The sequence below is a fragment of the Mustela putorius genome, unplaced genomic scaffold (genome assembly GCF_011764305.1).
Source record: "Mustela putorius furo isolate JIRA1106 unplaced genomic scaffold, ASM1176430v1.1 tig00000695_pilon_pilon_pilon, whole genome shotgun sequence".
Classification (NCBI taxonomy): Eukaryota; Metazoa; Chordata; class Mammalia; order Carnivora; family Mustelidae; genus Mustela; species Mustela putorius.
The window spans coordinates 6,123,192-6,134,441 of record NW_025421447.1 but is presented as its reverse complement, the minus strand read 5'-3'; the positions used below and the strand labels follow the sequence as shown (position 1 = coordinate 6,134,441).

The window sequence follows — 11,250 nt, the reverse complement described above, 5'->3', positions numbered from 1 at the left end:
TCCGACCCCGCAGGACAGCGTTGAGGCCAGCGCGGAAGCCGCCGCGGCCGGGCTGACCTTCCCAGCGCCGCCGATGCACGGATGCGGAGCCCCGGACGCGAAAGGGGCCCGTCACGGCGCTCCCCCGAGGAGCGGCGTTCGCGAGCAGCGCCGCCGGCCGGGCCCTACGCGCCGCGCCCTGGGAGCCGAGGCCCGCGCACAGAAGGCCCGAGGACCGCACGCGAGCTCAGAGGCCGAGGCCCGGGGCGGGGACAAGCCGGGCCGGCGGAGGATGCGGAGCGCACGGTGCCCGGCGGAGGATAAGCGCGGCCGGCGGTGCCCCGCACGCTGCCCCCAGGGCGCTCCCGCGAGCAGGCCCTCCGACCTCCGAGCGGGCTCCCGGCTCGCCGCGCTCAGGGATGCAGGGGTCCGCGCCCGCCAGGCCCTCGGCGCTCCCGGAAGGGGCCTGACGGGCTGAGGGCCGCGGGGATGGGGCGCCCAGGGCGAAGCGGCCGCCGCCCGCTCGGGCGCAGGTGGACACGGGGGCAGCGACTGGGGCGCGCAGAGCGGCTGGCCCCGCGGCGGAAGTGCGTCCCCGGGGCCGTTCTAGGACGGCCGGAGGACCCTGCTCGTCGGTGGTCCCGCGGGGTGCGGGGTACGCGGGCGCCGGGGGTTGCCTCTCCGGTGAGCAGACCATGCGAGGGGCGGCGAGGCGGCGCTGGGGGTTCCGGGGCGGTCCGGCGGGGGGGCCCCGGGGAGGGCGCGGAGGCGGGTCGGGCCGCCCACCTGCTCCTCGGCTGCCGGCGGCGCGCGCTGATTGGCTGAGCGCGCCGGAAGTGGAAGCGCCGGCCGCAGCCGCCCGGGACGCGGAGAGCTCCGCGGCGGGGAGCGCGGCGCGGGGCGAACGCGGAGCGAGTGGCCGCGGTGAGACCTCCCCCCGGCGTGGCGTGGCGCGGCTGGGCGGGGGCTGGGCCCCGAGGCTGCTTTGGCCCGCGGGCCGGGTGGACGCGCCGAGCCGGCCTGTGACCTTGGGCCGGCCGCGCGCCCCCCCTCAACCCGCCTCCATTTCCCCACCTGCTCCGCGAGGGTCGTCCCCGCGCGCGCCCTGTCCCCGGCCTCCCGACCCCGCGGCCCCGAGCGCGGCCGGGACGGCCACACCGCCAGACACTGGCTGCCGGGGCGGGGCGGGGCGGGGGCCGGACGGGAGCGGCTCTGAGCGCGGGGGTCCGGAAGCCGTCCTGGCGGGGGGCACCGCGGGGGGACGCGGGAGAGCCGAGAGACGGCGTTCCATAGACCGGTCCGCCGCCCACCTGGGCGACGCGCCTCCGCGGCCTGCCTGGCACCGGTCTGGGCCCCTGGGGTCCGAGAGGGAATGAAATATCCGCTTAGTCCTCGAGAGCGCCGCATCCCCAGGGTGTAGGTAGCGCGCTTAGATGCTCGCGAGCCGGCTCCGTCCGCTGCTCGGGACGCTCCAGGCGCCGGGTGGGGGGTGCCAGACGGTACAGCGGCGTGTCTGCCAGCAGACGGAGGGGCGTCCGGGTCAGGGAGGAGAGTGGGACTGCGTGTGGCCCAGCCCGGGCCGGTGCGTGTTGGTGAAGCGCACAGTGGGCGGTGGTATTCCAGGAAGTGGGAACACCTGTTCCCAAAGGCCACGACACTGGAAAGAGGAGCCGGTGTTTGGCCCACAGGACCCTGCCAGCAGCTTTCCGGTCCTGCGCCTGAGCGAACACCCCAGGAAGGAGATCCTTGTACGGGATGCTGGACACTTGGTAGGATTGGGCGTTTCAGAAGTTAGGGGAAAGGATATCCCTTAAGATGCTTTTTGTCTGTAAGTAACATAATGCAGCTCACGCTGGCTTCGGCCTGTGCAGGTGTATAAGCTCACACAGTTGGAGCCATGCAGGAAAGTGCTTCCGGGATGGACTGAGCCTAGTGGTTCCACGGTCCCTCAATTTTTATGAGCTCTCCCCGACGTCATCCACAAGCTGAGCAGGATGGTAGGAACTATTCCCAGAGGCTCCCATCGAGCCTGCTCAAAACATCATTGACTCAGATGAAGGCATATGTCCGTCCCCGGATCCGTCCCTGATGTTCTGAACAGTCCCTTGCAAGGGAGGTGGTCTTGCTGTCTGGGTTTGCTCGGTGGGGGCTCACTCCCAGAGCTCAGATCTCCTGCAGAGCCTGCAAGACCACTGTGCACTTCTTTGCTCAAATGCTCCGTAAAAGGATTGGAGAAGCGTTGAGTCCCCATACCTACGCAGAAGTCAACTTCTAAAACATTTCATCATAAATTTGAATAGTTGCAAAGGATATTCTGAGTGTATCATGAATTTTGGCATTTCAAAATTAAACCTTGGGCCACGTGCCAGGATCCTTGCCCTGTGATTCCGTGTGCTGTGTGCTTATCACATTCCCCGCCTCTCTGAAACTTCCATCTGGGGACGCGCCACACCTCCCTCCTTCCCCCTCTCCATCCCCTGCTCTCCTGTCTCCACTGTGTCCTGGCTGACATCCTCAAGTCCCTCATTCTTCCACCGCCATGTCCCCAGATTCCCAGCTGCTTTAGGGCTGGAGAGGGTGGGAAAATGATGTCAATCGGCTCTTCCTCCTCACACGGGCATGCTTGTCTCCTGGGGAGGCTGTGAGGGTTTCCCAGGGTAACGTCTGTGCGTCACTTTGTGCCCAGCACATAGTAAGCGCTCCCGGTCCCTCTCTGCATCAGAATGCCAGCGCTCTCACTGACTCTCGGCCTCCTTGTCAGTCCACATGCTACGCCGAGGCCACAATGCTCCCTCTGTTCCTTTTCTCTTTACTCTGGTGCTCGCCTCACGCTCTGCCTGGGTGCTGTTGTAGTTCTGTGGGGATGGGGGTGCGCAGACACCATCTGTGACCTCTCTGAGCCCGGGGAACGCTGTCTGGAAGCCCGTTTGCATGCCTGCCCTGCCCCGTCTGTGTCTGCCCGGCAGCGGACGCCTTGGACCCCTGGCCTGCAGCTTTCCCTTCCTGCTCTTTGAGCTTGCTCTCGTCCTGTTACCAAAGGGAGACCTGTCTCCCACCATGCCTTCCCTACAGTTCCCGCTGTGTGTCCCTCTGGGCTGGAACAGCTTCTGCGTGCAACCCTGCGGAGTCTGTTGGCAATGGGAGTGATTCTTGGGCTTTTTGTAGCTCTTTCAGAAATCTTTGCTTTCAACGGATGTTTTAAAAAGACCTAAGCACAGTGTCAGTGGCCAGATTAGTCAGTGTTTATGACAAATCACATCATGATTTTGGGCAGATGAGTTCAAAGGATTGAGTGATGTTGCTATCCCTGGAGATTGGTGTGAACTTGGATTTAGGCAGCCAGGGGCAAACTCCACTCCTGTCCCAGCAGCTAAAGTCTGATGGGTGCACAAGTGTGGGTTTCCCTCCATGAAGAGCCTCCAGTGTGCGGGACTGGATCTGCCCTGTCTGGTCTGCAAAGTGGAGGGGAGGGGAGGGGAGGGGAGGGGAGGGTAGCCCAGCCCAGCCCAGCGGGAGGGTCAGAAAGGAGAAAAGAAGTGTCCACGTAATGTAATCCTGCGGCTTCACGCACGTGGTGGGCGCCTGTGGTGGGCGCCGTGGGCCAGGCCTTGGGTAGAGCCCAGCGTCCCAGACTTGAGTTTGGAGCAGCTCCCACCCCTGCTGGGGCATCAGGATCCCCCAGGGCAGTTGTTAGACCCCCAGCGCCCTGGGCCCGCCCCGGGGATTCTCGGAGGCCTGAGGTGGGACCTGGAATTCGTCGTTTCGAATTTCCTAGTTTCTGCACATTTCCCAGAGGACTGTAGCGCATCCTGCCTCTTTCCAGGCTGAGGATTGTCGTTTAAGAATCAAACAAACAGTCTTCCTGCTCTAATTGCAAGCTGTGATGCAGTTCTCAGGGTTTCGGTGGCAGCATGGTCCTTTCAGAGTCAAAGGTCTCGTTAGTGGCTACATGGGTATCTGATGGGTGTATCGGGACTCTGTGGGTGAGGCTTTCTGCGGGTGCTTTTCTGGGGTGCAGTGAAAAACAACAAATCTGGGTTTGCAGAGCTGTAGACCCTGTTCTGAGCTGTGGTGAGCTAGGAGAGGTCTGCATGTCCCCCCAGACCGAGGACCAGGAGCCGTCCCCCTCCTGCTCAGGCGACACCGCCATCCTCTCTCTCCAGAAGCAGCCAGTTTCAGGGTTAGGAGAGTGAGGACGTGAGAGACAAAGTTAGGAAATTCCAGCTAGAAGTTTGAATCTAGGCTGTGAGGAGGGGAGTGTTTCTGCGTGAGCGTGAGGCCTGCCGCATGCCCTCTCGGCTCTGACGCACACGTGAGGAGCTGCCAGAAAGGCATACAGCAGTGCGACCTGCCAGGGACGCTAGTACCGTGTCGCTGGCAGAAGGCGGAGGGGAGGAAAGGTCAGGGGGTCACGTTCCGTTGGGGGAGATGTTCTGGATTTGACTTTTGAACCAGATCTTGCAATTGGGGGCAGATAGAGCGCTTGTACTGTTGGTTGTACCGTGGACAAGTGCTTTTCTGTGCGGTTCTGAGAATTCCGACCTTGCGAGGCGCCGGACGGTGGACTGTAGGAGAGACATGGGTGGGAAGGGGACAGGGGAGGGGTGGGGCGTCGACGGGGACCAAAAAGTAGCAGCTTGTAGGACTGGACCACAGCTGCGTGTCAGACGTCTCTCTAAGGCTGTGCTTCCCAGCCCACGTGCGTCACGAACGAGCGCGCAGTTGAGTCCCAGCGCCGTGGACCCTTACTCAACCACAGTTTGCAAAAATTTCAACAAAAAGGAGAAGTCCAGCTTTTGGGGGCTGCCCTTGCTCCGTGGGAAGGGCAGAGCCCGTGATGCGGGCAGAGCTGAAGATTGAGGGTCCTCTTGGGGGAGCCCAGAGATTCCAGGACTCGGTGACCCCACGAAGAGGTCCGGTTCCTTCCGGGTGTCCCGGGCTGGGTGGCGCCATGCCTTCTGTACCAACATGTGTGGGGCATGTGTGGGGCATGTGCAAGGCGCTCCCGTCGGGAGGTCCTTGGTCCTTTCATCCAGAGTCTTGGAAGAAGCAAAAGACCGGTCCATCCGTCTGCTGCTACTGGGCTCGACTTCTCCAGTGCGTCTGCTCCCACAGGCCCCTGTGACCGCCAGACTGTCCCCATAGGCACTTTCCAGGCGGCCCTGTGTATTCTGTCCATCCTGGCCTGGTGACTTGGTCACTCACCATCCCTTCTCTTGTTGGCAGGCTTCCCTTTGTCCTCTCACTCTCTGCTGTGAGGGTCCAGATGGGAAGCTGCTCATTCAGATTAGGGTCATTGAGGGAGGTGTGGATCCCGGAGCCGGGCCTGGGGGTACCAGAGGCTGGGGAGGCTGCTGGCTCCGAGGCTGTGAGATGATTGGGTCGGACAGACTTCCCAAGAGGAAGAACGGCCTTCGGTGAATGGGGGGACACTGCCAGCCCAAGGCGGCCTCACAGGAGGGAATCGAGGGAACAAATGCCCCGACCTGAGTCCTCCCTCCTTCTGGTCTCCGTGGGGCCTCCCCACAGCTGTAGCTGGACGCCAGGGGGGCTGTGAATGTCTGTGCTGAGTGTAGCCTCCTGGGGCGGAGAAAGGCGGGAAGCCCCGGAGGGAAGGATGGCAGGTGACGGCTGAGCCTGCACGCTAGCTTTGGCTTCTGGGTGTCTGTGCCCCGTCTGCAGTGGCCATCACACAGTGCTGCTACCAGCGATGCTCAGTCCAGTCTGGGCCGTGTCTCTCTGGTCTTGGCCAGGGTATCTTCAGACCGGGACATTTTAGCTGACTCCTTGGTACTCTGTATGGATGCCTTGAAACGTGTCTTGTGCAAAACAGTGTTAATGGGTCCTCTTGCCACCTGTATGAGCTGCTGCTGCCGGACCCCCGACCATTGGCACCGCTGGTCATATGATGACGGGCAGGGAGGTCTGGGCATCGTCTGTGACTGTGCTCCCCTCCTTACCCTGTGTCCAGCCCCGTCAGCTCCCAGCCGAGCCTTACAGAGTTTGACCCTGAGCTCTTTCTGCAGCTGTCTCCTCTTCATTCCTTCTGCTGCTGTTGCCCTGGTCAGCTCATGCCCCCAGCTCTGGTGCGTGCCTCCACCTTCTCACAGGTCCTACGTCCCGGCCTGCTGCTTTCTGGCTATGAAGTGGTTGTTAGTGCACCTTGGCCCGAAACGCTTATCTGGCCATGGTCTGTGTTACTCCCTGGCTTAGAAACCATTCCGTGACTCTGCGGTGTAGGGTGAGGGCCCTCGGCTGCCCGTTCCCCCTTGAGATTCAGCTGCCACAACTTAATGGGCAGAGAATCCTATTCCTCTGATCAGCCGCGGTGCCCGTGTGCCCTGCCCCAGGCTGCTTTCTCTATGGACAGAGGCCAGGCCCGTTCTGGCATTGACCCCGCTTTCTGTGTCCAGGATAGCTAACCCCCCAGGGCCATGGTGCCAGTTAGGAGAAGGTCTGGCTTCCTAAAAACAAAACAAAAAACCACAGTGGCTTAAGGAAGGCAAAGGCGTGTTTCTTTCTCAGATGGAAAAGTTCTGGGGGTGCCTGGATGGTTCGGTCGTTAAGTGTCTGCCTTTGGCTCAGGTCCTGGGGTCCTGGGATTGAGTTCCACATGGGGCTCCTTGCTCTCTGCCCTGCTCATGTCTCTCTCTCAAATAAATAAATAAAATCTAAAAAAAAAAAAAAAAAGTCCAGAGGCAGGCATTCTAGGGCTGGGATGGCAGTTCCGTGGAGCCGCCAGGGACCCGGTTCCTTCCAGCTCTGCCCCGTCTTAGGGTATGTGGGGGATGCTGCAGTGCTCACGGCCCCAGATGGCACCTGCCTGCCACCTGTCTCCCCAGGCACAGTGTGGAGAAGAGTGAAGAAAGACAGTCCCCTCAGGAGACTTCCCAGACATCCCATGCATTTTCGTCTGCTTTTTCCTGTCTCACCGAGTAGAGTGCGGTCGTGTGGCCAAACCCATCCGCAGAGAGGGCTGAAGGATGTCCATCTTCAGCCAGGTTCCATGCTGCAGTAAATACGTTCGTTATTCTGTTGGTGATGAGCTGTGGAAGAAGGCATAGTGGGTAACAACTAAAACTTGTGCAGTAGCCTTTTAGAAGTTTAAAAAAGTGTAGGTTTAGATCTAAAATTGTGTTAAAAGAAACTCTCTGAAGAGGCTGTTTTATAAAGTCTGTAGAAGTTGACATAGCTATGTATAAAAAGAATTAACTCATTTGAAAATAGAAGAAAACTCACCAGAAGGAAAGACAGAGACGTGTTGGATATAAAAACATCAGGATACGTTTGGACATTTCACCAAAAGATAAACTTATTTGGAGAAAGGTGTGCGTCGACAGGAAGCATTCGAAAAAGACGGAGTGTGAAACTCTCTCATGTAGTGAAGACTCCAGGGAGCTGCAGTGATCTGGAGCTTTGGTCCTGGGGCAGGAATGGGTCTGCGGAACTGAAGGGAGCCCAGAGCCGGAGCCCGACTCAGCGCCAGACTGTGGTGTGGGCTGGGTTTCTATTGGGGGGTGGTGGTGGCAGGTGTTCACAGGGCGGAAACCTGGAGAAGACGAAGACAGGGCAACCTCGCCCAAATGGAAGGGATCCAAGAGGACTGACTTCTGTTGTGGTTCTGGCCCTGGCCCAGCCCTGGGACCCTCTGGACTGTCAGCCCTGCCAATCCGGCAGCAGACCCGTGTCCTGATGAGCGCCACAGGTCAGCGCCAGGGAGGGACCCTGTCTCTGGTGAGAAGTGTGTGGTCTCTGCAGCTTCGCCCAGCCTTTCGCAGTGGACCCTCTGTTCCCACTTATCTTGCCACACTCAGGTCCCTGGCCACCTTTTGGGAGCATCCCTCTCCTTACATCTCTCCCTCTGACGATCCATGTGCTTCTCAGGCAGGGCCCGGCCTCCGTTTGGCGTGCCCGCCATCGCCCCCGGTCCGGTCCTGTGCCCCGACTCCCAGGCCGCCGTGGCGTGCGGTCCGACCGCGCCAGCTCTCGCGGGGGCCCCGTGCGCTGCACCCACTTCACGCCTAACCTCTGTCATTTCAGATTGTGAGATGGGGACTGAGCACACGGAAGTAATCCCCAAGGAGGAGGCTTCTGAAGACCCTGAGCCACGCGCGGCCACGTCGGAGAAATTTCCCCAGGTGGTTTGCCGGGGCCGGGAGTTGGGAGCCGCCCGGGCGGAGGACGCGGTGGTGAGGCGTTCGGGAGCGTCCGCGGACGGGAGCGCGCAGCGGGCGTCCCTTCGCGGGAAAGGCCTCGCATCGGGGCCGGCCGTCTGTAAGAGGTCCCCGTCGGTTGAGGAGTCCGGGGACAGCGACGAGAGCGAGCGCGTCCGGGGTCCCGGCCCGCACCCGCTGGTGCCCCGGACCACGCCCCGCACCAGCCCCACGGAGAGGGCTGCGGTACCCGGGGCGCAGAGAAGCCCGGTGGGAGGAAAGCCTCACGCGTGCAAAGAGTGCGGGAAGGCCTTCAACCAGAACTCACATCTCCTGCAGCACCTGCGTGTGCACAGCGGGGAGAAGCCGTTCGGCTGCGAGGAGTGCGGGAAGGCGTTCGGGACCAACTCGAGCCTGCGGCGGCACCTGCGCATCCACGCGGGCGAGAAGCCGTTCGCCTGCGGCGAGTGCGGCAAGGCGTTCATCCAGAGCTCGCACCTCGTGCACCACCACCGCGTCCACACCGGCGAGCGGCCCTACAAGTGCGGTGAGTGCGGCAAGGCCTTCAGCCAGAACTCTGCGCTCGCCCTGCACCAGCGCATCCACACGGGCGAGAAGCCGTACGCGTGCGGCGAATGCGGCAAGACCTTCCGCGTCAGCTCGCAGCTCATCCAGCACCAGCGCATTCACACGGACGAGCGCTACCACGAGTGCGGCGAGTGTGGCAAGGCCTTCAAGCACAGCTCGGGCCTTATCCGCCACCAGAAGATCCATACCGGCGAGAAGCCCTATCTGTGCGGCCAGTGCGGTAAGGGCTTCGGCCAGAGCTCCGAGCTCATCCGCCACCAGAGGATCCACACGGGGGACAAACCGTACGAGTGCCGCGAGTGCGGCAAAACTTTCGGCCAGAATTCGGAGATCGTCCGGCACGTCCGCATCCACACCGGCGAGAAACCGTACGTATGCGCGCAGTGCGGGAAGGCCTTCCGGGGCAACTCGGAGCTGCTGCGGCACGAAAGGATCCACACGGGCGAGAAGCCCTACGAATGCTTCGAGTGCGGGAAGGCCTTCCGGCGCACCTCCCACCTCGCGGCGCATCAGCGGGTCCACGCCGGGGAGAAGCCCCACCAGTGCAGCGAGTGCGCGAGGACCTTCTGGGACAGTTCGGAGCTGCTCCTCCACCAGAAGACCCACGGCGGCGGGAAGCCGTACGCGTGCGGTGAGTGCCAGAGGACCTTCGGCCAGCACTCCCAGCTCGTCCTGCACCAGCGGGTCCACACTGGCGAGAAGCCGTACGCGTGCGGGGAGTGCCAGAAGGCCTTCGGCAGGAGCTCCCACCTGCTTCGGCACCAGAGCGTGCACGGCGCCGACTGAGCGCCCGAATTAGGGCCTCCGCTGCGCCCGGCCTGCACACCCTGCGGGAGGACCACACTGGCTCGTCGGCCCACGCAGTGGTTGGATAGGAGAGGCTTTTAGGAACTGTTCCCGGAGAGGTTTCAGGATCCCGAGTTCCACCATAAAAGCTGTTTCAGGCCTCAGTGTTCCCTCTGTCTGCCTTCGCACCCCCTCCCTGCACCCTCAAGGGGATGCCATCGCCTTCTGGGTCTGTACAGGCCACATAACCTGGATTATTACTAATCAGGAACTATGGGGGCCTACCGTTCCGGCCACCTTCCAAGAGAGGCAGTGCAGACTCGTGGATGATTTTCCTCTATGGTGTTAAGACAGTCGAGCAGAGGACACCCTCCCTGTCCTGCCCGCCGCGGAGCCCTGGGACCCTCGACGGACCTTCTTGCCGCTTTGACATCTTGCAGACGTGCTGCCGAGGAGCCTTAGATGATCGCAGAGGCGGGAAGCTTGGGGACTCCACACCCACGGTGCCTCCTTGTTCCTCTGCAGAGTGTGCAGGATGGAGGAGGCGACAGCCACCTCCAGGATGGCGAGCGAGGCTCTGAGCATTCTGAGGGGCTGGTGGGTGACGCCAGGGGCGGGAGGAGGGCAGCGAGCCTGGGCCATCCAGCAGGGCAGGAGCGGCCCGTGGGCAGCTGTGCCCAACGTGGGGGCTATGCGGATGGATGGCCGGCCGGCCGGCCGGCTGGCCTCCTATGTCCCGTGCCAGGATGTTGCACAGGGACTACACAGCCTTGCTGTCAGCAGGCACCAGCCCCCACGCTGGGCCAGTTCTCCTGCCCGACCTGGGCCTCACGTTGGAACCATCTGCTGTGTGCAGCCCCCTTGTTTCTTCCACACGAGTGTTCTGTGTCCTCCTCGGGTGTATGCAGGTCCAAGCGTCAGAGGCACCAGGAGGCAGCAGGCCGTGTGCAGCTGGACTCCAGCAGGTAGAGACGGCTCTGACCTTGAGACGAGGGGACATGAACTCTGCGAACTCCAGGGTCCAGCCGGCCCCGCGGTTCTGGACTTCTTACATCTAACGGGACACGTCCTCAGTGCTGTTTAATCTCTTTGTCATGCGTTACTGACTCCTAGCGTTTCCTGAGTGTTTGCTGTGCCAGGCCCAGTGCCAGACGCCTTCCGTTCTTCCTTTCATGGCATCTCTGATGTGGGTCCCCTGTAAGCGGCTGAGTGGGTTCCATGTTCGGACCATAAAATTCACCTGGTTTCCGTGTTTGTCGAAGGACTTTTAATTCACAGAGTTGTACAGCCGTTGGCCGATAGGGTGGCTGTGGGTGCTCCTGCCGGATGTCGAAGACCAGGAGGGTGGGAGGGATGTCAGGTGACTTGTCCGTGCTCCCGAGCCCCGGGCTGTGCCGCAGATGGGCGGACTCGACAGCTGTATGTGCAGGCTGTGCACATCGATGTTTGTACGACGTGGTTTGAATATCGGAGATTTAATTCAACATCCTTGGAAACGTAACTGCTCACAGGCAAAACCCATTTAGTGGGTTTACGCTGTGCTCCCCCAGGTTCAGACCCTTCCCTTGAGAAAAGGGCCGCTCGAGGCAACAGCAGGCTGCACGGCCCCCATCTTCTGTCCCACCTCTGGTCTGGCGGTCGGGCCCAAGTGGGAGGGAGTTTCCGAACTCCCTCGTCCCTATGGAGATGACAAGCGCAGTGCGCTCTCTTACTTGCTGGTCAAGTTAAAGCTGAGAATGCTACC

General features: G+C 61.5%; 1 protein-coding gene across 1 annotated transcript; it reads left to right on the top strand.

Moving 5' to 3' along the window:
• The first annotated feature begins 674 nt into the window (after positions 1–674).
• On the top strand, positions 675–10,760 carry ZFP3 (ZFP3 zinc finger protein). The gene is made up of 2 exons (XM_045083414.1): positions 675–903; positions 8,020–10,760. The coding sequence occupies exons 1-2, from the start codon at positions 675–677 to the stop codon at positions 9,504–9,506; spliced, it is 1,716 nt and encodes a 571-aa protein (XP_044939349.1). The 3' UTR covers positions 9,507–10,760.
• Positions 10,761–11,250: the final 490 nt, after the last annotated feature.

Excerpts from the sequence above, each read along its gene's own strand:
- ZFP3 (XM_045083414.1), top strand. The coding sequence starts at position 675 with ATGCGAGGGGCGGCGAGGCGGCGCTGGGGGTTCCGGGGCGGTCCGGCG. Across the intron at positions 904-8,019 it reads ACGCGGAGCGAGTGGCCGCG|ATTGTGAGATGGGGACTGAG; the intron begins GTGAGACCTCCC and ends CTGTCATTTCAG.